The sequence below is a fragment of the Pezoporus wallicus genome, unplaced genomic scaffold, assembly GCF_028554395.1.
Source record: "Pezoporus wallicus isolate ANWC-B61680 ecotype Strahan unplaced genomic scaffold, APGP_CSIRO_Pwel_v1 contig_5352, whole genome shotgun sequence".
Lineage (NCBI taxonomy): Eukaryota > Metazoa > Chordata > Aves > Psittaciformes > Psittacidae > Pezoporus > Pezoporus wallicus.
This window is the reverse complement of record NW_026639660.1, coordinates 2,391,846-2,417,451: the sequence shown is the minus strand read 5'-3', so window position 1 is coordinate 2,417,451 and position 25,606 is coordinate 2,391,846. Positions and strand designations below refer to the sequence as shown.

Below are 25,606 nucleotides of genomic sequence, written 5' to 3'. Positions count from 1 at the left end.
CTGTGGCTGTCCCATCCCTGGCAGTGTTCAAGGCCAGGCTGGATGGGGCTTGGAGCAACCTGTTCTAGTGGAAGGTGTACCTGCCCATGACAGGGAGGTAGGAACTGGGTAAGCTTTAAGTTCCCTTCCAACCCAAACTGATCCTAGATTGCAGTTTCATTGCTGCTTCAGTAGGGGGAATTCCCCATGCCTGTAAGAGGCCCAAATGAAGTGCTAGTCTATTGCCCACGAGTTGCGTATTTTTGATTAATATAATACTCCTTTAAATAACTGTTTGCAAATCCTAACACAGCAAGCATCCTGCTACTTCAGTTGTATTACAAGAATAACAAAAGATGAAATTCTTACTCTCAGAACACCACTCCTACTGCTCTGAAGCAGTTAACACTGATTAACACCGAAAGTCCCTGACAACCCAGTGAGCCTCCCCAGTCCCAACTGCGCTCCCCACCATGGCAGCCTGCCCTCACCTCAGCTTCTCACCACTGACGGGCCAGCCTTACAGCGCCTGTGATTGGCCAGCAGCAGACGGATGCACCCTCTGATTGGTTGTGCACCTCGCTGGGGAGGGTGACAGGCCCAGCTCCTACCTCTGCTCCTTCCCTAGTGTCCCTCCTGCTCCCCCACAAGCAGCACAGGGGGGGTGTCCACAGAGGTCTGGCACCCGAGTGTGATGCAGTCAGGCAGAACTAACCCTCAATAATCACCTCATACATACAAGTAACTCTGTTCCCAGCCTGAGAATCCAAAACGCGGAACTTCGCAAGACAGCGAGAGCAGGTAAGAATCTTAAAAAGCAGCCTGAACTCAAAGCTGACCACGAGAGCAGCGCTGTACAGAAATATGTTTATTGAGAGTATTGTTGCGTAAGAATTGGTCTTAAAACTGTGGCAAAAGGAACGTGTCATTATCATCTTCCTGTCACAAAATCTGGTCCATATGTCAGCACCGGTCTCTCAGCTGGTTGCTCAGTTCCTGAAGTTCAGCAATCATGTTGTCCATAGTTGTCACCTCATCAGCTATCTCCCTGTGAACTTCATTACTTGTTACATCTACAAAAAGTTGCTGCATGACAAAAAGAAATGCATTATTTTAATATATACATACAGCTTCTCTGTTTCAGCACAGAGACAATACAGGAAATACATCACCACTATCCCTCATTTGTATTTTTGGTACCCATGATGACACCTATCTCTCTCTCTTTAAAAAGGCCATTTTGTGGCTAATAAGTAGCATATATATATATATATCTTTACATACATTCACACACACACACACACACACACATATAGACCTGAGGTCTGTGCCCCACACCTGAAATTTTGCAAAAGGGGCTGAATCCTCCTCCTGTAGATGGTGGGTTTCTGCTCTGGCCTGACTGCCTGTGCTGACTCCTGATGCCATTGAAAGTAAAGGAGTTTACTATGAAACTCAAATTAGAAGAGCATCTCACATAATGTCACTGCAGTTTACAAACTCACCTGCTGATAAATTAGGAGCTGTGAGTTTTAATGGCCATTTTTCCCAGTGTCATGTTCTGTTGCATCATTTTCTCCAAAACCTCTAATAAATATGTTTTAACATTAGATGTGAAGACGTACGTGGGTGGAGATATTAATCTGCGTTTAATTAAGTTATACAAGAGCAAACAAAACACTACAGGGTAATAAAAATAGTTTGTTCTTAAAGACCTTAAGACAATAACAGGAACACAAAGCAGCTAATTCATGAGCAATCTTAATTTTCATATGTTTACAGGGAAACCAAGAGAGAGGAACGCTAAAGACTTTTCTAAAGCCTTGAGACAGGCAAGCTCAGACTGGAGCTTTGTGCATGCTGCACCAGAACATGTTGCTATTGCAAGGCCAGGACCTCTCACTTGACTGAAGTAACATGGAGGCTGTGTGAAGTACCAATTCAGAGAAATATGGGAGGAGGAAAACACCCCCCCCAAACATATGTTTCCCCTTTATTATGTAAAGAGAGAGTGATTAACACTTCATTTGACATAAAGGGAAAGTGTATATTTAGAGACAAAAACAAACTAAGAAAACAAAATCGCTCTATAATACATCTGTACATCATTACATCACCAAAACATAATGGGACACTGCCGATACATATATAAACAAGAATTTACTTAAAAGGCCTGAACCAAGGTCTTCAATGTGCCTCAGAACAGTGCTGTCACTGAACAAAGGAACATCTTAAACAAAAATAGGCATGTATTCTTGCTACAAGTAGCAGAGAAACTTTTCTGACTTTCAGCCCCAAAACCTCACACTGGGAATGTGACAAAAAAAGTTTGGTTCTTTCTGGCTAAGACAGCTGAAATAAATCAGGATGATAGAATTTTTTATCTGCCCCCCCCCCCCCCCCCAGTTCAAGAGATCTAGTCAACTACATGCAGCCTGGGGAAGTTTCATGCACCATTATTCTTTGTGCCTCATGTTTCTCCACAACAGTACCCACATTTCATGCATTTACGACACAACTCCATGACCTTTCTCCTTTTCAGAGACCCCCACCTGTCAGATCCAAATGATGCATGGGCACAAGGAGCAGAAAAGAGCCCACTATGCTATTTACCAGAAAATGCAACTCCCCAGAAGGCTCCATACAGACAGAAGCCCATTAACAACACATTTTTGAGTTGCAGCTTTCAGCAGACTGTGGGTGCATGATAGGTCTAGTACGACACAGCAGCTGGAATGTTGGAGATGGAGATCCCAGGACAGGCGAGAAGTCCAAGAAGCAACATTGTACAAAAATTACTGTTTTGTTCCAATTGCATATCCTGACCTCAAAATTTTGAAACCTTATCTTCTAAAAGTTTCTTTCACCATTCCTTTATTCCTTATGAAATTGTAACTACTGAATCTGCTCCTAGCCCATTTTTTTAGGTTTTCTTTTCTGTTAAAAGAAAAAAGGAAACAAACCCCAACCAACAACTCCACACTAATACTGATTTAACTGGCAACAATGTCACGCTTGGACAGGCATAAACAGCACTGAACTGTTTGTGCACAGGATCTCACAGAAGATGACTGAGTTTTTAAACCACAAGACTTTGGAAATTCAATATGACTTCATATTAAAAATAAGATGGCATCTTGGAAAGTATGCACAAACAGTGAGGTTATACCAACAGATTTATCTCTAACATGTCAGTTTTCTCAGAAGTGTCATAAAACTCAGAGGCACCATGATCTGTCAGTAATATAGATGCTCATTTAATTAGTGCCTTCAGGAATTAATGATAAAATTTATTACTCACCTATTCTTAATATTTCAGATACTGCATGATCTTGGATAATATAAACCACCTGTACTTGTATTTATATAATTCATATCAAGTAGTTTTGTTTTCTCTACAGTCACACTCTACACACTTTTTTTTTTTTACAACCATTCTGTGAATCACAACAAAACATACATATTATGACGTTTTTTCACTACATTCCACAGACTTTGGCATGCCAGTATCTAAAAGTGCAGTTACAGAGCCAGCTTGTGTCTGCTTATAAAACTTTCTTAGGCTTTTATCCTCAAAATTATAGGACTTCAAAGAGAGTGAGCCAAGTTTAGCACACTGATGATGGATCAACACTTTGTAACACAAGCACACATGTTATAAAACTTATGCTCTGTAATTCACATTTACTAAATCCCACACACAGCCAGAAAGAATACTTGAAGACATTAAGTGTATTTTGAATGAAAACGTATTTCAGATCAGTGTTCAGTTAAACAATAACTGTATCTCATGTTGTAAGATGAAAGGTAAAATCAGGATAATAGTGGTGCAGAAACAGACTCAGCTCTTTGGGTGTCTAGCTATGGAGGCACAACTCCAAAAACCAAACATATGATTCAAACGATGACATTTTCCAACAAATTAGTATCTGAATTGGAAGGGTATCCACCATGAAAACCTTATTGAAATATTCACTGTTCCTTTATTCTTTCTGAAATCTTAAGTCTTTTAATAAATAATTATTTTTTAAAACACTTCAAGTGATGCAAAGTAGTTCTGATATGTTTTGGTCCTTTCTGCAGGTTTACATCCATTCTTTCTGAGCCTGCCGTACTTCCCACATGACTACTCACATAAGAATGATATTTGAAAATACTTAAGATACTTGAAATGAGTGATTTCTTCCAAACATTCAAAACTGCCCATTATTTTAAGTAAAATTCTAACTTACTCTAAAATGTCAATGCTATCTCTTAGAAAAACAGATTTATTTCAATCAAAGCCTAGCAGGAAGAAGGGAAATAAACATCTACTTAAAACCGGAATCCTTAACAGAATGGAGGTGAATGTCCATCTGATGATGCATTGAGACAGACAGCTATTATTTCATCTATAATTGATTCAAAATGTAGAAATGGTTTATAGCAAAAGAACAAAGATTCCTAGCTTTCAAACACAACTTCCTACCTTTCAAAGATTCTTACCTTTGCTTTGGCTGACAAGCCACGTAAGTTGAGCCGAGCTGAAGAAAGTATCTGTAAAGCTTCCTGATGATTAGACTTGTTCTTGCTGCATTTTATAGCCACTAGAATCCAAACACAGGACACCCCCCCCCCCCCCGCCAAGAAAAAAGCATTACCTCCATAGCAGTAGTTTATATACATCAACATTTAACTATAAATCTCGATACCTTTCATACTCAATTTTTTAATGTAATATCGCCCAGAACAAACAAAAAGAGACAGAATGCTAAGCAATGTTGACAAGGTAACTCTAAGCCCAACAGGTATATGTGTCCCTCTTAAACATAAATATCACAGCACAGTGAATAGTCTTAGCAAGTCTAAGTTTTGTCCATCTCCTGACTGGCAAAGTCAATCAAACTTATGTGAATATTTGAGGACTGCAGTGAACTATAGATGCATTTTCACTTGCATTAAGAAATTGCTGGACCATGAAATTACTGGATCACGTTTACTAGTCATACATTTACTGACTCACACAACAGAATTTCTGCCTCATTCCAAGTATATTTTTACATGCTCTCTGTTAGAGGACTCCCAATAGTAGGAATAAATTTAATGTGTAAAGTGTGTTATTATTTTATTACAAAGCTTAATAAATATTTTATACACTCTTCATCAATAAAAAAGTTCTTTTCAGGTAGAACATACCATGTGCAATCTCTATGGCTCCTTTCACCACTTCCTTAAAAGAAGATACATCTTTCTCCCAATTGCTTGATTGAATTTCACATTTATGTGCCTTATTGAGATACTGCAGTGACTGCAAGCAGGAGAAAAAATGATCAGTATGTAAGAAAGCAAACTATGAAACTAATTTAGTTCTAAGTGTCCATGAAATTAATGCTCAATCCAGAAAATGAATGTATCTTTACTACGCTTGATTTCCTTGAGTTGGAGTAGTGTCCTTCTCTGCAACAGTAATCACCAGCTGTAACACAGATGTTCTTCACCAATACTGCATCCCAAGTATGAGAGGCATATAAAGTAACATGTGTCTAATTTTTATCTTCTAAAAATCTGTCTAGACTGATGGATGTGACCCATGTTTGCCAAGTCATCATAATTAAATGCACCTGAAAAATGGAAAAATACTTGTACTCACACTTTGAACACCAATTTTGCACCTAAAAAAATTATAACTGAATACATCAAAGACTTCTTTCTGTATATGTATTCTTGGCGAATAATGTATTTTACAGACACAGCTATTAGCTGCCATAAAGCTCTGATTCTCAGTGTGAACAGGAAAAATAAATGCAAGCAATATGGAAGGGGGGAAAAAAAGGCAGAAGAAATTAATTTTTGCTTTTGAGTTGTGTTTTCTTTTTAGAGCATCAGAAATACAAAACAAATACATGCCAGAAGTTACATGGCTTGGTTCAATGACAACTCTTTAATTACCTTTTAAAAGAATTTAAATATCATATTAAAGGAATAAAAACCTTTCAGTGCAGTACAGGTACCTGAGCACAATAAAGGCTTCTGATTGCTGAACAAAGATTAAATCTGGGAGTCGTCACCCCAGAAGTTTCCAACTTCTTTCTTCCACTGGAGCTCAAATCACACTATAGCATAGGTGACTGAACTGCTCATGCTACTGTAAATTACAGTAGATGTGTATTAAGTCAAAGCAAAGCAAAGCAAATCAATTTTTTTCATAATAACCTATGTTATAATTGGTGGAAGTTCTTGCTTCTGCTGGCCAGAACTTCCAAGAGAAGGAACAACAGTTTTTACAGCAGTCTGATTTCAGTCTGCATGTGTCTTAAGTCATTGCAGCAAACTAGGGGGGGTTTGCTGACAGATGTCAGAGAGGCGAAAGAATTCAAATCTAATGGGTTGTTTGTTTGCACTTCTGGAACCTGGATTTATCCTGGAAGGAAACCGTTATGAGCTGGGAAAAGTTCAAGTAACAGAAGGGTTAGTAACTAGCCTGAGTACGGATCAGCAGGAAAATTGAATGTTGGAAAGATTCCTCGGTGGGAAGGGGGTGGACAGGACTGCATTCAGCATAGGAAAGAAGGAAGTACTGAATGAGGTGGCAGGTCAGATATGTAAAATTGTAAGAGTAAATATATACAAAGCTAAAGAAAAGAAACCAGGCTTTCAAACCCAATACTTCAATAGTTTTACACTCCTAACTTGTTAACCCTGTCTAATTCAATTCACAAAGCACTGTTATGAATTGTAACTATACTCTAGTAATTCATGGCATCAGACATGGCAGCAGAACGGAAAGACAAAAAATCCCAGCAATCAATCCACCTTTTACAATAGCCAGACATAAAAGGTTATTCTTTCAAATGCAACGCTAGGAAAAAAAAAAAAAAGGTTAAATATAATTAAATTTGCACTAAATAAGGTACTACGTTATGGAATAAAAGTAAAACCCTACCTTTGTAAGGGCGTACATGACACTGTGATAGATCTGTTGCCATATCTTTGTTTTACAATGCCAAAATATAGTAAAAAATAACCTGGTGTAGTGGAAGGTGACCCAGCGCATGGCAGGGGGGGTGCAACTAGATGATCTTTAAGGTTCCTTCCAATCCAAACTATTCTGTGATTCATTCTATGAGACAATGTCCTTTCAGAATTCACTGGCCTTTTGCATAATGACCACGGGTGGAAAACTGCAATGATACATATGGAATTTTTCTATGGATAGTTATATCCACTTACTATCCGACTGACACATGATGGTGCCTGTGGCAGTGAAGCAAATAAATGTTGTTTTTAAAATTTTTAATTTATAATAGCAGAAAAGCCACCAGCCATTAGCTAACTTATTGCAAATTAATTTTACACTGTAAATGAATATGCTGTGGCTGCAGGCAATTTCACACTTTCATGATCTATATCTGTCATACCACGATATTGGGATACACATGTAAGCATATCTTAAGTATTTATAAGCATCATTCCATTTTGCAGGCCAAGCTAGGCCGTAAGCGAGCCCCATAACCAGTCTGATTAGGAAAACACAGACAAAGTCCTGTCTCCTCTACAAATTAAAACCATGTTTTTAACTGGGTTAGTAAAAAATACTGTGATGTAACCAGATTCTGAAACGATTACATTTACAGTATAGACAGGACCTCTGCTACTTTGCATGTCTGAGTAAGAATTTGAGGATATATTACAGGATATTGCAGTGTCTGTATTTCTGAATTCTTAATAGGCCAAATCCCTTTTATTGTTCAGCAGTAAAGAAAAATAGGGAAGGAAGAAAGGGAGGAATTGGAGGGATAAAGGACACTGTCAATGACTAAACAAGGCATTTCACAGGGCAGAGCATAAAGAGGAAACTAATGAGCAAGGCCCTAAAAATTTTAACTCCACAGACATACGATTTGTAGCCCCAACCACCTGCCTGAGATGCTTGACATCAAGTGACAAACAGTCCTCCAGATTGACATTTTTGCCCAGGCCATTAGGAAAAATACTGAATGCTGACCTTGTATATTGTCAGCTTCAGTGAAGATCTGATAACCCGTAAATAATTTTTGCAGTGCAAAATGCAAGACCATTTGAATTTTGGAAATTTAATATCAAATGCGAAGCACACTGCAGCATAAAACAAAGTAAGCACTTCAAGCAGCACAGAGTGATTATTTTGGAAATGCAGTCAACTTGATTACCTGGGAAGTGATAGGAACAAGAGATGGAAGTTAATGTAGCAAAACTAGAGATGGATAAAGAGAAACCAATGGTTCCATAGATTAGGAATTAAATAGAATTATTCAATTTTAAGCTAAGTAAGGACAAAGTACTTTTACTCTGGGAACTCTAAATGTATTTTTTCTTGGTGATTGCAAAGAAGAATTGTCCTGGTTTAAGCCCAGTCAGCCATGCAGCTCGCCTGCTCGCTCCCTGCCCTTCCTCCCTCTGACCCCACTCCTGGTGGGATGGGGAGGAGAATGGAAAGAATGTAACTCCCACAGGCTGAGATAAGAGCAGCCCAGTAACTAAGGTATAACACAAATCACTGCTGCTACCAGCAATAATAATAATGATAAGGGAAATAACAAGGGAAGAGAATACAACCTCTCACCACCTGCCGACCAATACCCAGCCCAACCCCAGCAGTGATCTAACCCTTCTGGGTAACTGCCCCCAGTTTATATACTGGGCATGACGTGCTGTGGTGTGGAATACCTCTTTGGTTAGTTTGGGTCAGGTGTTCTGTCTCTGCTTCCTCCCGGCTTCCCCTCCTCCCTGGCAGAGCATGAGACTCAGAAAGTCCTAACTAAAGAAAGTCCTAGACTAAACATGACTTAGCAACAACTAAAAGCATCGGTGTTATCAGCGCTGTTCCCAGGCTGAAATCAAAACCACAGCACTGCACCAACTACTAAGGAGAAAAATGACTGCTACTGCTGAACCCAGGACAAGAATATAGATGGCTTATGATGCCACTGGATCATGCTATTAAGATCCACTTCTTCCAGGAACTGAAATAACTTGGTTTTAGCATCACAGATTCTGATTTAAAAAATAATGAGCACCACTATTAAATATAAACATTAGATTGCTGCCGAGAAAATTTTCAGAATACAAATCCAAGACAAAGCATATATGTTGTCACATGATGTTTTAAAAAGAAACACTGATAAAAGAGAAAAATTTTTCTAAAATCCATAAAGCCTGATGTAAAACATCTTGCTCCTGTCAGATAACAAAAATGTGTGCTGCAGTAACCTGAAAAACGGAAAATAAGCTTGAAGAAAAACTAAAACCAAAACATGTTTGGAACAAGACCACATCTTACTATAGCCCTAGTTAGTTAGCCAACAGAATGTTTATACCATAAGTGTGTATCTATAAAAACATACACCTCACAACACATTTACCTTTTCAATATCTTCACCACTATCATTCTGTCCATTTCCGTAAAGTCGGGCATAAAGTCTCCAGATCTCCCCATCATTTGTCACTCGTGAAGTCACTCTGCCAAAGAGCTCTTGCAATTTCCCCTTTAATCCACTGGCTACTTCTCCAGCGCGATCTGCCATATCATCCACTACTGCTCTGACCAGAATAGCCAGCACCTTAAGAAGAAAAAAAGGAAAACAACAATAAAAATGGCAACAGGAAAGTTGTTTGTTTTTTTTTTTTTAACTCAAATGACCATCAGTATATATAATATCTGTAATAATTCATGTCTGTTAATGATCCAGTAAAATAAAAATATAGTACCATATGACAATACAGTATTTATTAAGAAATGCATTACTAGGGGTGTAATTCAATTAATTTAAACCTAACCTTTAAGATTTTAAAGTTTGTGAAGAGGCCAAAGAGCTAAAACAAAAATTTGGGTTACCATGACAGGTTAGAATGGAACAGGAAAAAGAACAGAATAGGAAATTGTGGCAGTATCCTAAAGATATTTTCACTTGATAATACAGTTATAAAAAGATCAGTAAACAGGCAGAACCAGATAATTTCAGGTAATGAAAGACACTGTTGTTTATAAGACCTCTATTTAACTATGTGTAGAAACTGAAAGATATACAGCGGATGAAATGGAAACTGGGAGGCAACTGAATACCCCCTTGGGAAAGTCTGTGCTGAATTACTAGTCAAGTCAGTTTAATCAAACTTTATAAGCACCCATTAAACAGCCATGCTTCCTGAGTCACTGGCTACAGAATGTGGGATCTGACCTGCAGAAATGCTGAGCATGTGTGATAGTGAGCTAAATGGAAGCTGGGCTTTGCAAGTATAAAATCCTACAAAATACCAAGTGTCCCTGAAAAAGACCTGAGTCTTTGTGTCCCAGAATGAACACTGAAAATCAGTTTTGCCATGCCTCAGCTCCTTCTCAATAAGATGAGACAGCAAATGTAAATTAAGATATTGGATCATATGGTGAATTAGAAGGAAATAATTCCCCAAAAAGCTGTGACTTCTTAAGTGACAGCTACCTGTCACACAGGTGTGGTGTGTGAGATGCAGAAACTGGGGAAGAAACAAGATACGAACAAAACAGAATTGTCATAAGGCTTGCAGTTAACATAGGCCAACAAAAGGTATAAAAACACCTTCATGTTGTAGTTCCTAACTCATGAGGCTACAATTTGGCAGCTTTAATGTTTCAACACTTTTGTCCATGTGATACTTACAATGTAATCACATTAATAGCAACAGTAGTATCAAGACAGTAATTAAAGCCTATTTCAATTATGATGTGCGAGTAGCCCAAACCACACAGGTATATCACTACTCTAGTAAAAGCAGGACAGCAGTGCACCCTCCTAAATCAAGACATGGTTTACTGACAGAAAGTAATGCAAAAATTACAACAGTATCAAAAGTATATTATAATAAAAACATATTCAGTTTAATATTTGTGATGTCATTTTCCTAAAGCAATTTTCTTCTGTACAATGACTCAATTAAAATACATCCCAGTAATTAAGTACTGAGTTTTATCAGATATAGGAAATCTTTGTCAAAACCCAAATAAATCAAAATGGCTGGTGATGTTATGAAATAAATCTATGCAACATAAAATGTGAAAAAAATGTGCATCTCCTTGGTATCTTTTCAGACTCAATTGAGTCATTTTATAGAAGAAAAGTTGTTTCAAGTATGAAATCACAGTAGCATCTGAACATCAGCTCAACAGCTCTCCCCAAATTGTAAAATGATACAACAAACTGGATGTTCTTTCTTTTAAAACATTCAGATTTTCACTTATGATAATAGAAAACATGATCAACTATTAATAGTCCAAAAGTTCTAAAATTCATATTACATTTGTGATTTGGAATCTAGAAACTAAACCCTATCATTAAACCAATCAGGTCTTCTATAAGGATTTGCTAGAAAAACATGAGCAAGTATTGACGTTTCCATTAGTACAGCACTGCAATAAGAAATAGAGAAGAGGTATAAAAAGCAGCATTAAACTATGTTCTCTTTTGAAAAGGAACTAGAACTGGTTCTGCGGATTGTATGACATCTCAATCAATTTCACAGTTTAACAAAATGGTCATTCAGGTCCAGAAAGTTAGTTCACATGAATATCATGTACAGTTATGAAGAATTTTAAAGACAATGATGTTTTGTTTGCACATGGAAAATAAATAAATAAATAAATGTTTCCCCAGACAGTGGGATTTAGCAGTTGAAAAATTACCCATATTCCCACAGAGTTCAGGCTTGGTTTACACTTTCATCTTTATAATCTATCTCCTTTTTTGTAATTCATCATGTAAGCTTTAACACTACAACAGTTAAAATAAAACTAGTGAGAAGGCCTGGATTAAAGGGTCCATTAAACAGTAATGAATCGTTAATATTACTTTAGCTGTGCCTAGTTGTTAAATAAAGCTATTTCAAGCTGCAAGTGTATTATGCTGATCTTCAAAAAGTATTAGCAGCGTAACAAGAACTTTCCGTTTAGACAGTTGTCTTAAGTGTTAAACTTTAATTCCTACCTTTGTGAGATTTTAAACTGCCATACATACTAAACTACTACAGCAATGCTCTGCTGCCCAGGATCCCCCACAAGGATTTTTTAAATGCTTCTTCTACTGAACTGGGCTCCATATGATCACTGTGCTGAGTTTGTGTTTAGCATGACATCACACAATCTGCTTTCCTCTTCCTTCACTTTTGTGAATAATGTGTATTGACTGAAAACTCAGCAAAAGAAACCATGGGACAAAACCTCAGAAACAAACCAAATAGTTTTAAAACTCTGTGATGTCTATCAGTTAATGTCATTCCACAACTGTTCTCCAAACAGCTATTTTCATATGAAAATTCAGTTGGTGAAAATATTCACTAATACTAATCAAACTTGACAACGTTCAAGTAAGAACAGAACCCTCAGATACCAGATCCAAAATGACATTATCTGCAGTTTATGAGCTTTCCCTATGTTCCTCCCAAATTAAAGCTTTATAATAAGACAATTGTCATTACGAAGCTTCTTAAAAGAAGAGCTCCATAAATTAGTAATTCCTTACCTCACTCCTCAAAATCCCCTTGGAACATGCTCTTGAAGCCTTTTATTAGAAACAGTCTGGCAATACGGACAGCTAAAACACGGATATTTGATGGAAAGGGTAACAAAAATCTTTGCTAGATTCTCAAGAACTGCAGAAAAGAGTCATTTGTCCATACTTTTGATTGAATGTTTTTTGACAGCACAGGATGAAGATCTGGTTTCCGAAAGCCATGTAGCAAAACAGCTTTTCCATTCACAAAGTAAGTTTATTGTTTACAGAACTGCAACTTTCTAAGTAAAAAAACATTGCTTGTCTCCACAAGCATGCATGTGGTGCAAAGTTGTATGAAATTTTTCAGGTATATTTATCATCTCACACTAATTCAGAGGTTAAAGTGATGATTACAACAGGTAGGGCTTTCTCCTTGGGTCCTTTTTAGTGACTGATTTACTAGCTGAAACTAGAGACAATTTAGTGAGCTTTCGTTTTTTTTAGTTACATAAATCTGTATTAAAGGTTTTAAGGTATAATTTCTCTAGGATTCATGATCATTAAAAGAATTTGGAAATTTGAAGAGCTTTAAGAACCAGGAAGGAGGGAAAGAAAGAATGCTTATAACATTTATGCTATAAAGAAACTGAGGCTTTTGAAAGTATGCCCTTTGCTGTAATCTTTTATTGCATTGTTGCCTATTTATAAAGAGCCCTTCAGCTTTTCCTTGTTCAATTTTGCCTGCAGAATCTATACGTACATATCTTCAAGCCTCACGATATCCTGAACCTTTGCCACAAGGATGACATCATTAAATAACTCAAATAGCTTAGAAGCAAAGTCTCCCAAAGCGGCCTTCCGTACTCAGAAGTCTGATACAAAAAGACATCAATGGCCTACCAGAAACCACAAATGAAGATATGAATGCCTTACTGTTACTATAAGAAATTAGTGATTTATGAATATGACTTCATACTGTGCTCAAATAAAATAAAACAAAATCTGATGTCCACACACAAGCATGGACATTTCAAATTATATATTCAATTGCACGCCCTTACTTGATGCATTCAGTTTCACACGGGGTATTTTGCAATGATGATTATGTTAAAAGTGGTAGGTGATCGGCTTTGTTTTCACAAGGAACTGTAATCAATGACTCAACTTGTTGCTTCCAGTCCTGTGCATATTTATTTTTCTGTATTTTTAAATTCCAACCTTCTTTCTCATCACTATGGCATCTAGCTTAGTAGTCTATCAATTCAAATCTATGACAACTACAAATACTAGCGATAACTTGAGGGAAGACCGTATTATGTTAGCATGGAAACAGAGGTGTATGCTTCCACATACATTCCATTCTTTTATTTTGTTAAATACAATTGCACAAGAGGGTTATTGAGCATCTCTACTTAAAACAGACCAGATGGCAAATGGGAGAGGCTCAGAAATTAATGGTGAGCTTTGCAAACAATCTCAGCAGAAGCTTTTACTTTTATGTGGTTTTGTTTTTCTTTTGCTAAGGGAATACTCTTCCTTGTACGATTATCAATTAGAGCCTTTCTGAAGCTCTTTAATCAGACTCTGAATTTTTACTTGGCTGAGTAGTAAAATCCTTGTAATTGAGGAAAGTTTATTAGAAGTTATGATGAAATCCATAAAGCACTTTACATATCAGACTTCGAAGTTAAAATCAGGATAAAAAAACACGTAAGTTAGGATACATAGCATATATACTTCTGTAAAAATGACAGAAGTTGTATGAGAAGAGTTATACAACACTAATTATTAGTGAAACACACTAATAGGATTCTGTGTCATCTCAAAAAATGGACAAATACATGTAGAAAGTTCTATTCCTCGTCACTTGTCAATCTGACTAAAATAATGCAGTAGACACACAGGACTGACCAGTGCCACAACACCATAGTTGCCAAACATGCTAATCTTCACCATATATAAGACTATTTTCCACAGAAACATTTTAGTGAAATGACAGTTTGAGACCTTTTAATGTTCAGCCATACCAAACTGAATGGATTTTATTTATACATAATGTTATGTTGGTTTTATGGTAGAATGAGTATTGTGCTCAAGTACAATTTCATTAAAAGGTAACCTGAAAAAAGTTTTTAACATCCCTGCTCCCCATGAACAAATGAGACATTTCCACAACCATAATTATTTTATCTGTTCAATCAATCTAATGAAACTTAATTCACTTTCAAAAGCTCATTTGTGGAAATTTCAACTGCATGAGAAAATCTTACCTTTCTTTAAACTAAATAATTTATATGATTTCTGATACTAAGATATGCAGGAACACTATGGACAGATGGGCTTATGCATTATGTTTGATTTAAGAATAGATCTTAAGCCTCAACGCTCATATTTGGCCTTCCACAAAGTCTGAGGTAAAGCTGGATGCAAAAGTTTTTCTTTCTGTCCATTTTTATGTTAAATACTTAGCCTTATGGTTCAGATCTCAAACATTTAAATGGGTTGCTTACATGAGTTCACTGGCATGCGTACTATGATTACTGATAACCGTTATCAGCAGAAATTAATGAACATATAGGATGCCTTAACATGCAAGTTTCCCCACTGTCCTGGGTTCAGCAGTAGCAGTCATGTTTCTCCTCCTTGGTAGCTGGTGCAGTGCAGTGTTTTGACTTTCAGCTCAGGAACAGAGCTGATAGAGATGTTTTGGTTTGGCCAAGGACTTTGTGAGCCTCATGCTCTGCCAGGGAGGAGGGGAAGCTGTGAGGAAGCAGAGACAGGACACCTGACCCAAACTGACCAAAGAGGTATTCCATACCACAGCACGTCATGCCCAGGATGTAACTGGGAGTTAGCCGGAAGGGCTGGGAGACTGCAGGGTTGGAGGAGGTATCGGTCAGAGCTTGGTTGGGCTTGGGGGGCGAGTTATCGGTCAGCGGGTGGTGAGGTGTTGTATTCTGTTCCCTTGTTATTTCCTTTATCATTATTATCATTGGTGGTAGCAGTAGTGATTTGTGTTATACCTTAGTTACTAAACTGTTCTTATCTCAACCCATGGGAGTTGCATTCTTTTGATTCTCCTCTCCGTCCCTCCGAGAGCAGGGGGAGGGCAAGAAAGGGGGGGAAGTGAGCGAACGAATTACCTGACTGGGTTTAAACCACGACACCCACCTGTGTATCCTTGTACTTTTCTCTTAAGTCCATGAGCCGGTGATAAGCTTTAATTGCTTCTGAGAACTCTCCAACATCTGTACTGGTGAGAAGATAGTTCTCCCATATTTGCCAGTGCTCATAGTTGCACTTGAGAGCTTCTTGAAGGGTTCGAAATGCTTTGATTCTAATCAATAATAAAAAAGTAGAGAAAAGAAGATTCTGTATTAAAGACTAAATATCGAAGATTTCTAAACTATAATTATCTGCCATTGTATCAACTAAAAAGCTGCTTATTAAAAAAAGCATTTAGAAAACAGTGCCATGTAAAAGTTACTGTTTATAATTTTCAATACTGTTAATTCATAGAGTCATAGAATGGTCTGGTTTGGAAGGGACCTTAAAGATCATCCAGTTCCAACCCTCCTGACATGGGCAGAGACACCTTCCCCTAGACCAAGCTCAAAGCCCCATCCAGCCTGGCCTTGAACACTGCCAGGGATGGGGCTACCACTGTGCAACCTGTGCCAGTGTCTCACCGTCCTCACAGTAAAGAACTTCTTCCTAATGTCTAACCTAAATCTACCTTCATTTAGCTTAAAGCCATTCCCTCTTGTCCTGTGATACATGCCCTTGTAAAAAGTGCTTGTAAAAAAGTCACAATTACATTTGTCAAAAAAATGATGACAATTGCGCCATCTATGTCAGCATCTGCTTTTCCGAATTTTTAACTGGAATGAGGAGAAAAGAAGCTTATTTATGCTGCAGTTGTAACACACATTAAATAAAATCACTGAGTTCACTGCAGATGCAGAATAATAGTGACTGTGATTTATTTCAAACATTGGCACGTGGTGCACACCCACTGCACAGAATCCCATCAGTTTCAACCTTTTTTTTCTTTTCTCATGCCAGCTGGCAGCATTATTTTCACTCTGTTTCCTGATGCTGCGCTGCTCAGTACAAATTTGTCAAGAGTGGCCCCAAACACTACTAGGGTCCCTCGTCAAAGGTGATGTCCAGTGTATCATCTTACTGCGGCAGGAAGAAGGGCTGTGGAATAAAGGTGGGCAGCATAATTCCTATAAACTCACTGTCAAGTATGGAAGCATCTTTATTTTTCCACATGGATCCACTGCAGGCAATTCTAGCATTCCCTTACTCAAGGAGAGAGGTAATGGAATTCTCTGGTAAGGAACATAAGACAGATTGGCCAAAACAAGAGTATGGGCTGAAAGCTGCTGACCTACAGTTTACAGAGGTATGACCTTCTATGCAACATGCAACCAAAGGTGCTGGAAAGGAGGCATAAAAGTAAGAAATCTTAATGCAATATGATGCACATGTTACTAAGGTCTGGGTGCCTACTGCTTAAAGCTTTAAACATACTGCCAGAAGTTTGAACAAATTAGAAACTATAAAAACAGCTTTGCTAAAGAATCAGAATGATATGGTTCTTGGGACTTTAAGAGACTGAAGCTTACTCTCATCTGGGAAGTCATGATATATAGAACAAATACAAAGAAATAAATTCCTTTAAATGAAAACTTGAAACAGAGTTTTCCCAAGCCAGTAAAAATCTTCTTTGGAGAGGTATTACAGTAAGTCTCTTCTTAATAAAGATCATACAAAGATGGCTTGTTTCAAAGTTTGCAGTTCACTTGCTGTATTGCTTGAGTAAGTTGCTAAAAGCGCTGTCTAAAGTAAGACAGCTCAAAGAAATTGTTGGTTGAGTTTCAAAAACAGGACCCAGAAGAGTGTAAATATCCCAGTCAGGAGAAGGGAATATCTAACCGATGGATAAGGCCAGTAAAAGTTTGGAATGACTGGGTCAGGGAAAAATATAAATAACTACCAATCTAAGCATATAGTATTAAAAGAGTCACCAAATACATATGAAGAGACCTGACCAATAGAGCAAAATTTTTGAAGAAAACCAGGTCATTTGGCACAGGCAGGATCTTTCCATGTTCACTCCCTGTTCTCTTCTGATATACGTGATATTGCCAAGTGAACATACTAACAGTTAGGTCTCCTCCACTGTTAGCAGTCTTAGCAAGGGATTTCGAGCCATGACTTTGATAGATTATACTAGAAAAGAACAGAGACTTGCTCCTTCCTCTGTGGATATTGCTACAATGGAAGCTGGGATCTGCCACAACTCTCTGACGGGTTAGAAGATGCTCTGGCTGACTGATGTACCCCAATCACCTTGAGATACTGTATCTGAAACTGCTGTACAACATCTGCAGGATTAGCCTGTATGATCTCCCCCATCTTCTCAAAAAAGTCAACAAGTTACCAGGAGGGGAGATGTCAATCAGATGGAACTCTGAAACGCAGACAAGACACCTGAGGGATGGAAATTGTATTCTTCAAATCACTTGCTACACTAATAAGGTCCTCCAGGTTATCAAAACAAACACCCTATGTATTTAATGAATCATATAATAATGGATTATCCTTAACTGGGGCAACAGTTAAACCATTTCATATCTAAACAGGAAACAGCAGGCACTACCAGTGCATCACCAGGATTTTACGCAAAGCACAGATGGCCAGTCCCAGTTTGTTCTGAGAAACATGAGATCCAGATCTCAAAGGCTTCCTGGCACGCAGAGAAGTTTTTCTGGTAAACTTTCATCACAATTAATTTTTCTGGAGGAAATTCAGAATACACAAAACCTGTGGACTCTTTAAAAAAAAACCGCCCTTAAAGAAAAAACAAGAAACCCCCTTTTATTTGGGTGTCAGCAAGTTGTTTGCATATACTTTTCAAAACAACTTAAGATTTTGTATTTATTGTATGAGAATCCACTAAGCCTTAACCAAATGCAAAAAGCCTGGCTGGACTAAAGTCTGATTCTGATGAGGGAGCAAAAGAAAATGATTCAATTAAATACCTTATTTTTGTTTTCTTTTTTCAATTCTACCCCAATTTTATTTTTCTTTTTCCTAGAAGTCTTGAAAAATAAGAATTTACACTTTCAGCATCACTCAGTCTGCCCTCTACAATAAGTTATGCTGAAATGAGCTACTACAGATATCCCTTGTTTTGAGAATCGGTTAAACTAAAAATCTTGGAGCAGATTCTCCTGGAAGGCGTGCTAAGGCACATGAGAAACAACAAGGTGCTTGGTGACAGCCAGCATGGTTCCACTAAGGGGAAATCCTGCCTGACCAATTTGGTGGCCTTCTGTGATGGAGCTGCAGAACGGATGGACAGGGGTAGAGCAGTTGACGTCATCTACCTGGACTTGTGCAAAGCGTTCGACACTGTCCAACACAACATCCTTGTCTCTAAATTGGAGAGACATCAATTTGATGGATGGACCACTCCGTGGATAAAGAACTGGCTAGATGGCCGCACACAAAGAGTTGTGGTCAATGGCTCAATGTCCAGCTGGAGACCAGTAACGAGTGGTGCCCCTCAGGGATCGGTGTTGGGACCGGTCTTGTTCAACATCTTTGTTGCTGACATGGCCAGTGGGATTGAGTGCGCCCTCAGCAAGTTTGCCGATGACACCAAGCTGTGTGGTTTGGTTGATACCCTGGAGGGAAGGAATGCCATCCAGAGGGACCTTGACACGCTTGTGAGGTGGGCTGATGCCAACCTCATGAAGTTTAACCATGACAAGTGCAAGGTCCTACACCTGGGTCGGAGCAATCCCAGGCACAGCTACAGGTTGGGCAGAGAAGAGATTCAGAGCAGCCCTGCGGAGAAGGACTTGGGGGTGTTGGTTGATGAGAAAATGAACATGAGCCGGCTTCAGTGTGTGCTCACAGCCCAGAAAGCCAACCGTATCCTGGGCTGCATCAAAAGGAGTGTGACCAGCAGGTTGAAGGAGGTGATCCTGCCCCTCCACTCTGCTCTGGTGAGATCTCACCTGAAGTATTGTGTGCAGTTCTGGTGTCCTCAACATAAAAAGGACATGGAACTGTTGGAACAAGTCCAGAGGAGGCCACGAGGATGATCAGGGGACTGGAGCACCTCTCGTATGAAGACAGGCTGAGAAAGCTGGGGCTGTTCAGCCTGGAGAAGAGAAGGCTGCGTGGAGACCTCATAGCAGCCTTCCAGTATCTGAAGGGGGTTTATAAGGATGCTGGGGAGGAACACTTCATTAGGGACTGTAGTGACAGGACAAAGGGTAACAGGTTAAAACTTAACCAGGGGAAGTTTAGATTTGCTATAAGGAAGAAGTTCTTTACTGTAAGGATGGTGAGGCACTGGATTGGGTTGCTCAAGGAAATTGTGAATGCTCCATCCCTGGCAGTGTTCAAGGCCAGGCTGGACAAAGACCTGGGTGACATGGTTTAGTGTGAGTTATCCCTGCCCATGGCAGGGGGGTTGGAACTAGGTGATCTTAAGGTCCTTTCCAACCCTAACTATTCTATGATTCTGTTCTATAAGCGACTATACATATAATCCAAGAATTTCCTATTCCACAGCAAATACAGGCCACACTTGCCTATCTGCATGTAATACTTGCATGACTTAAGATTTCCTGTACACATACTCCTCTTCCTTGGGATTCCTGTGGAAGAAAGGTCAGAAACATTCCCCCTTTACTGCTTTTGATACCACAACAAACACGTCACAAGTTCTGTATGTATTTAGCATGTTAAATCACAAGAGTGTTTTCCCCTTAAATCTACTGAGATTAACGTAATATGAATTGACATAAGCCTGAATACATAAGTTTGCCTGAAATGGATGTATCTTTTTAACTTCCTAGTCAAATTAGTTCCCAACTTTAATATTAAGATTTTGCGTTGGTTGTACTTACTACATCACAAAGAGTTTTAACAAGAAAAAGAAGTGTAGGAGGAGAGGTACTTTTCTAAAGCTTATGAAGCTCCAGTTCCTGTAAAATGAAATAGGTTATCAATGATCCAACCTGGGAATGAGAATTGAAGGAATAAGAATTACAAAATATGAGGTAATCACACAATAAGAATAAAATCTCATGGGATAAAAGGAAATCCCAATTACTTATTTTGTAAGCAGTATCTTCTAATCCATTTACAGTACTTACTTCTGTTTTAATCTGATATAAGCAGTTGATAAATTGTTCCAAGCCTCAGCATTCTGTAATGATAAAAGTAGTACAAAAAAAAAAGTCACTAAGGCTTACTGCTAATACGTAAATTAAATGACTGTGAAATATTTCACTAATCATACACATTAATGCATATTTTCTACAAGCAGCCAAAATATTACCCTAAAATAGAAATGATATTAAAATAGAAATACATAAATATTACTGACTAAAACAGCAATCACGTACATGAATACCAATTAACTGCCTTCATGTTGGAATACACCAAGTCAGCTCTTGCCTTCATTTTAAACTGTAAACAGGCACTCTCTTCAGGATCTAGCTGAGATGATGGGTGAGGTCGGTGCTCCCAGCAGCTCATCACATCTCACTAGCTGAAAGCTACTTACCTGCACCACTCTTAATGGAAAAAACCATCTGAATTATCTCCTAATGCATCTCAGACAAAACTAGCAGGGTTAGTTCCAGCATGTTTATCAACTGTTGTAGCTGAAAAGGATTACAGAATTACAGTCTTTCCTCTGGTAAAACCAGCAGAGGCATGTACAAAGATGATTCCTGCCCATTGCCTTTCACTGCTGTAAACTTGAAGCCGCAATAAAGGAAAAAAGAATACTCTGTCACCTTTCATTGCTCTCTCCTCAAAAGAAAAGAATGAATATAAGTTTCTATGAAGTAGGAAGCATGTGAGCAACATGCTGGTAGTGAGGATTTTTGACAAAAGTATTGCCGGTTCATTGCTGAGAGGTAATTCTGATGACCATTCTGCTACCTCAGGCCACAGTCACACTCATATGGCAACACTGTACATGCTTGCCCCCTGCATCCTGAAAACCTGGCTAATAGGCTCCAGTCTCCCTGTGACCTATACAGCTACAAATTCACCTGACACAGACAACCACTCACCTTTTTATTATTATTTTTCCTTCAGGAAAATTTGATTAGAGGAGTAAGTATTTTAATTTTTTTTTTTTTGTTTTATCTCTTTTCAGCACTCCTCACAGTCTATTCATTCCCTCTTTCTAGCAATGTATACAAGCATAAAGGAATTTCTGCTCAAACATATTTTAACATTCACGCACATATATATATATTTGGATGAAGTTAAGTATTGGGCAAGTATTTTTATGATGCCTCATGACAAAAATATATACCCATGCACAAGTTTAATTTATTTGAAGGGCTAACATTTAAACAAGTTTTTCATTATTGCCTTGCTTGTTTATAATGAAAACATCCTTGTTGCTTTTAGATAAGCCATCTAAATCGTTTGTTGAAAAATACGTACATCTGGTTCCAATGTCACACAGCGCTGAAATGCTTTGGCAGCACCTTCATAGCCTTCTAAAGCAATGTATGCACAGCCCAAGGAAAACCATACACCTAACTGGAGAGAAAAAAAACAATGATTACAGATACACATACATATTTCTGCACACAAGCAATAATTTTGCCTGGATGCTCAAACACACACTACTCTCATAGACATGAAGAACAAGACAAAAAGTCTCTGGGGTAAGAATTAAATCAAGACCCTCAGGAGATGCTACAATAAGGAGGCAAAAAGTATAAAGATTATATCTCAGAATACTTCACTAAAACGGAGAAGGTAACATGCTGGAGGATATTGGAAGGCTGTGAAAGGAGAAATCCCAGAAAATACAGGACGATTTCAGTAATTCCACATAGGCTGGTAAATACCTTAAATAAATGAAATTCCAAGGGTAAATTTTTTAGATTTGAAGAAGCTAGTCAGAAGACAGAACTTACACCTTGATCCCGACCAGTATGAACGATCAGGTTCAAAAAGTTGCCATACAAGACACTTTGTAACCCATCTAGATTTACTAGTCCTTCAAAAACAAAAGTATCTCGTTTAATACAGAGGATATGAAATGTAAGAGCTACTCAAAAAACTAAAAGGGGCAGCTAAAGCGTAAAGGTCTGCAGAAGACTTGACACATTTAAAGACAAGACATTCCAAAGCCTGGAGCAACTGCATACTGTCATTCAAAAAGGGTCTAAAAAGACTAAGCAATCATACAGTTAAAAACAAAGGAGATTATTAAGAATAAGAGAACATACTTGAAGCACTGGTGTGCTAGACAATTAAGAAAGCTCAAAAAGAACATCTGATCCCCAAACATGGTAGCTGTATAAAACCCCCAAATGAAGCCAAACAAAAAAAAGGTTCATTGCCTTTGATCTACTATAGCAATGAAATGATATTTTATCACCCCTCAGGTATGTGCAAAAAAAAGCATGTTTTTTTTCCACAATAGAAGTACAGTGACTCTCTAATAATATATTTAGGATACAGTTTAAGAATGGACTTAAGCTATTTTTCTGTGGAAAGAATGGCAAGAATTCCCTTTTTATTGGGGAGGGCATGGAACCTGCTTGTCCCACTGGCTGATGTAACAACTGTTCTGAGCAAAGTGACTGACTGAAAGGTAGTGTAAGGAAAACTGCATCTGAAGTTCAAAACCAGACTTTTGTCAAGGCCTGTGGAACTAGGTTAAAGTTCTTTTTTGGAAACCAAGAAAAGTGCACTGGCAAGAGGTTCAGATGGTGCTACTGATTGGAAAAACACATGAAAATGAGCTGTAAATTTTTATCCTTTCCAAAACTGAAGACAGTGACCAGTGAAGGAAGATAATTTAAGCTTGTACTCTTTGTTAAAACTTGACATCAGGAATTTCTAGGCAAACCTTTAATAAATCTAAATGATTATGAAATGCTTTAAGAAAGTCTAAACAATTCTCTCATATTAGTGGGAATACCATTCCAGAGTAACCTAATTACAGTATAGCCAAACACTTAAAAAGAATACATGACAAATACATTCCTCCCCCAACCCCCCACAGTGAGTAAACTCTTTGGTAAAATACTCTTAGGAGTACAGCAGTGTTAGTTTAGAAACAATCTGTACCCTGTAGAAGAAAGTGAGGGTCTGGAGTTAGTAGTCACTATAAAATTTTAAGAGCTCTAGTTGAGTGCAAACCTAGCCGAGTCCCTTTTTGATTACTCTTTTTTTGGCATCATTTCTCTTTTCTTTTAATTCAACTTATTTTGAACAAAACACACTGAGAGAATGCACTATGGTTTTAAGGAAATATAGAGCCTTTCATACTAATTTACAGTGACAGACTCTAGCTAAAACTGTTGCTTAAATTACTTTTACTACAAGATAAGAATTGTTGAGAATAAGGGTCTCATTGCACTCTCCAAAACTTTAAATTCCAGATGTAGTTGATGGCAAGCTACTTCTAAAGTGTGACTCTTGTCCCAAATTGGAGAAAAGATCACTTGCCTTCCTTCACAGCCAAGAAAATCAGCCTGAGAAGTTACGAGATAAATCGTCTAACATAAAAGAGGATTATTCTTTTCTTGCAGAAAGTGACATACTGGAGAACAGTGTGCACACAAAATAGGTGCTATGAACACTCTGTTTTCTGTAAAATTTAAATATAAAGTGACCAGATTTAGAGAACTATACACTGCCCAGCACATGAATGAACACATCTGTAATTTAATAAGCCATAAATTGTTATGCAGACTTTCACCACTGGAGAACTGACTGCAGGACTCTTTTGATGTCTGGAATGGTCTCAGTCCAGCCTCACAAGATGCTCACAGTGAAAGTCCAAAAAAAAAAAAAAAAAAAAGGAATAGCATTGATCTGGTAGCTGGACCACTCAGTGGATAAAGAACTGGCTAAATGGCCGCACGCAGAGTTGTGGTCAATGGCTCAATGTGAAGCTGGAGACCAGTAACGAGTGGTGTCCCTTCAGGGATCGGTGTTGGGACTGGTCTTGTTCAACATCTTTGTCGCTGACATGGACAGTGGGATCGAGTGTGCCCTCAGCAAGTTTGCTGATGACACCAAGCTGTGTGGTTTGGTTGATACGCTGGAGGGAAGGAATGCCATCCAGAGGGACCTTGACACGCTTGTGAGGTGGGCTGATGCCAACCTCATGAAGTTTAACCATGACAAGTGCAAGGTCCTACACCTGGGTCGGAGCAATCCCAGGCACAGCTACAGGTTGGTCAGAGAAGAGATTCAGAGCAGCCCTGTGGAGAAGGACTTGGGGGTGCTGGTCGATGAGAAAATGAACATGAGCCAGCTTCAGTGTGCGCTTGCAGCCCAGAAAGCCAACTGTATCCTGGGCTGCATCAAAAAGAGCGTGACCAGCAGGTCGAAGGAGGTGATCCTGCCCCTCTACTCTGCTCTCGTGAGACCTCACCTGGAGTACTGTGTGCAGTTCTGGTGTCCTCAACATAAAAAGGACATGGAACTGTTGGAACAAGTCCAGAGGAGTTGTCAGAGGATGATCAGGGGACTGGAGCATGTCTCATATGAAGACAGGCTGAGAAAGCCGGGGCTGTTCAGCCTGGAGAAGAGAAGGCTGCATGGAGACCTCATAGCAGCCTTCCAGTATCTGAAGGGGGGCCTGTAAGGATGCTGGGGATGGATTCCTCCTTAGGTACTGTAGTGATAGGACAAAGGGTAATAGGTTCAAACTTAAACAGGGGAAGTTTAGATCGGATATAAGGAAGAAGTTTTTTACTGTAAGGGTGGTGAGGCACTGGAATGGGTTGCCCAGGGAAGCTGTGAATGCTCCATCCCTGGCAGTGCTCAAGGCCAGGTTGGACAAAGCCTTGGGTGACATGGTTTAGTGTGAGTTATCCCTGCCCATGGCAGGGGTGTTGGAACTAGATGATCTTAAGGTCCTTTCCAACCCTAACTATTCTATGATTCTAATACAGACAGATTTTAGAAGACATTGTTATGTCAATCCACACTGCCCATCTGCTTAATCTATTTGAAAGAATTCATCTGAATTCTAAACAGCTTTCTGAGCACCAAGAGGAAGAAGGGCTCTCTTTCCTATATGGACTGGCCTATTTTTCTTGCATTGCCTTTCATTTTAA

The 25,606-nt window shown here is 38.7% G+C and overlaps 1 protein-coding gene across 1 annotated transcript in view; it reads right to left on the bottom strand.

Annotated features, from left to right (window-relative positions):
• Nucleotides 1–832: 832 nt before the first annotated feature.
• Nucleotides 833–25,606, bottom strand: part of TTC27 (tetratricopeptide repeat domain 27) — a 117,797-nt gene continuing 93,023 nt past the window's right edge. The window contains exons 14-20 of the mRNA XM_057415459.1: nt 21,960–22,058; nt 20,648–20,700; nt 15,633–15,798; nt 9,360–9,557; nt 5,155–5,266; nt 4,465–4,565; nt 833–1,065 (exon numbers count right to left, since the gene is read on the bottom strand). Coding sequence (XP_057271442.1) covers nt 943–1,065; nt 4,465–4,565; nt 5,155–5,266; nt 9,360–9,557; nt 15,633–15,798; nt 20,648–20,700; nt 21,960–22,058 — 852 coding nt within the window. The 3' untranslated portion in view covers nt 833–942. The remainder of the gene's footprint in view (nt 1,066–4,464; nt 4,566–5,154; nt 5,267–9,359; nt 9,558–15,632; nt 15,799–20,647; nt 20,701–21,959; nt 22,059–25,606) is intronic.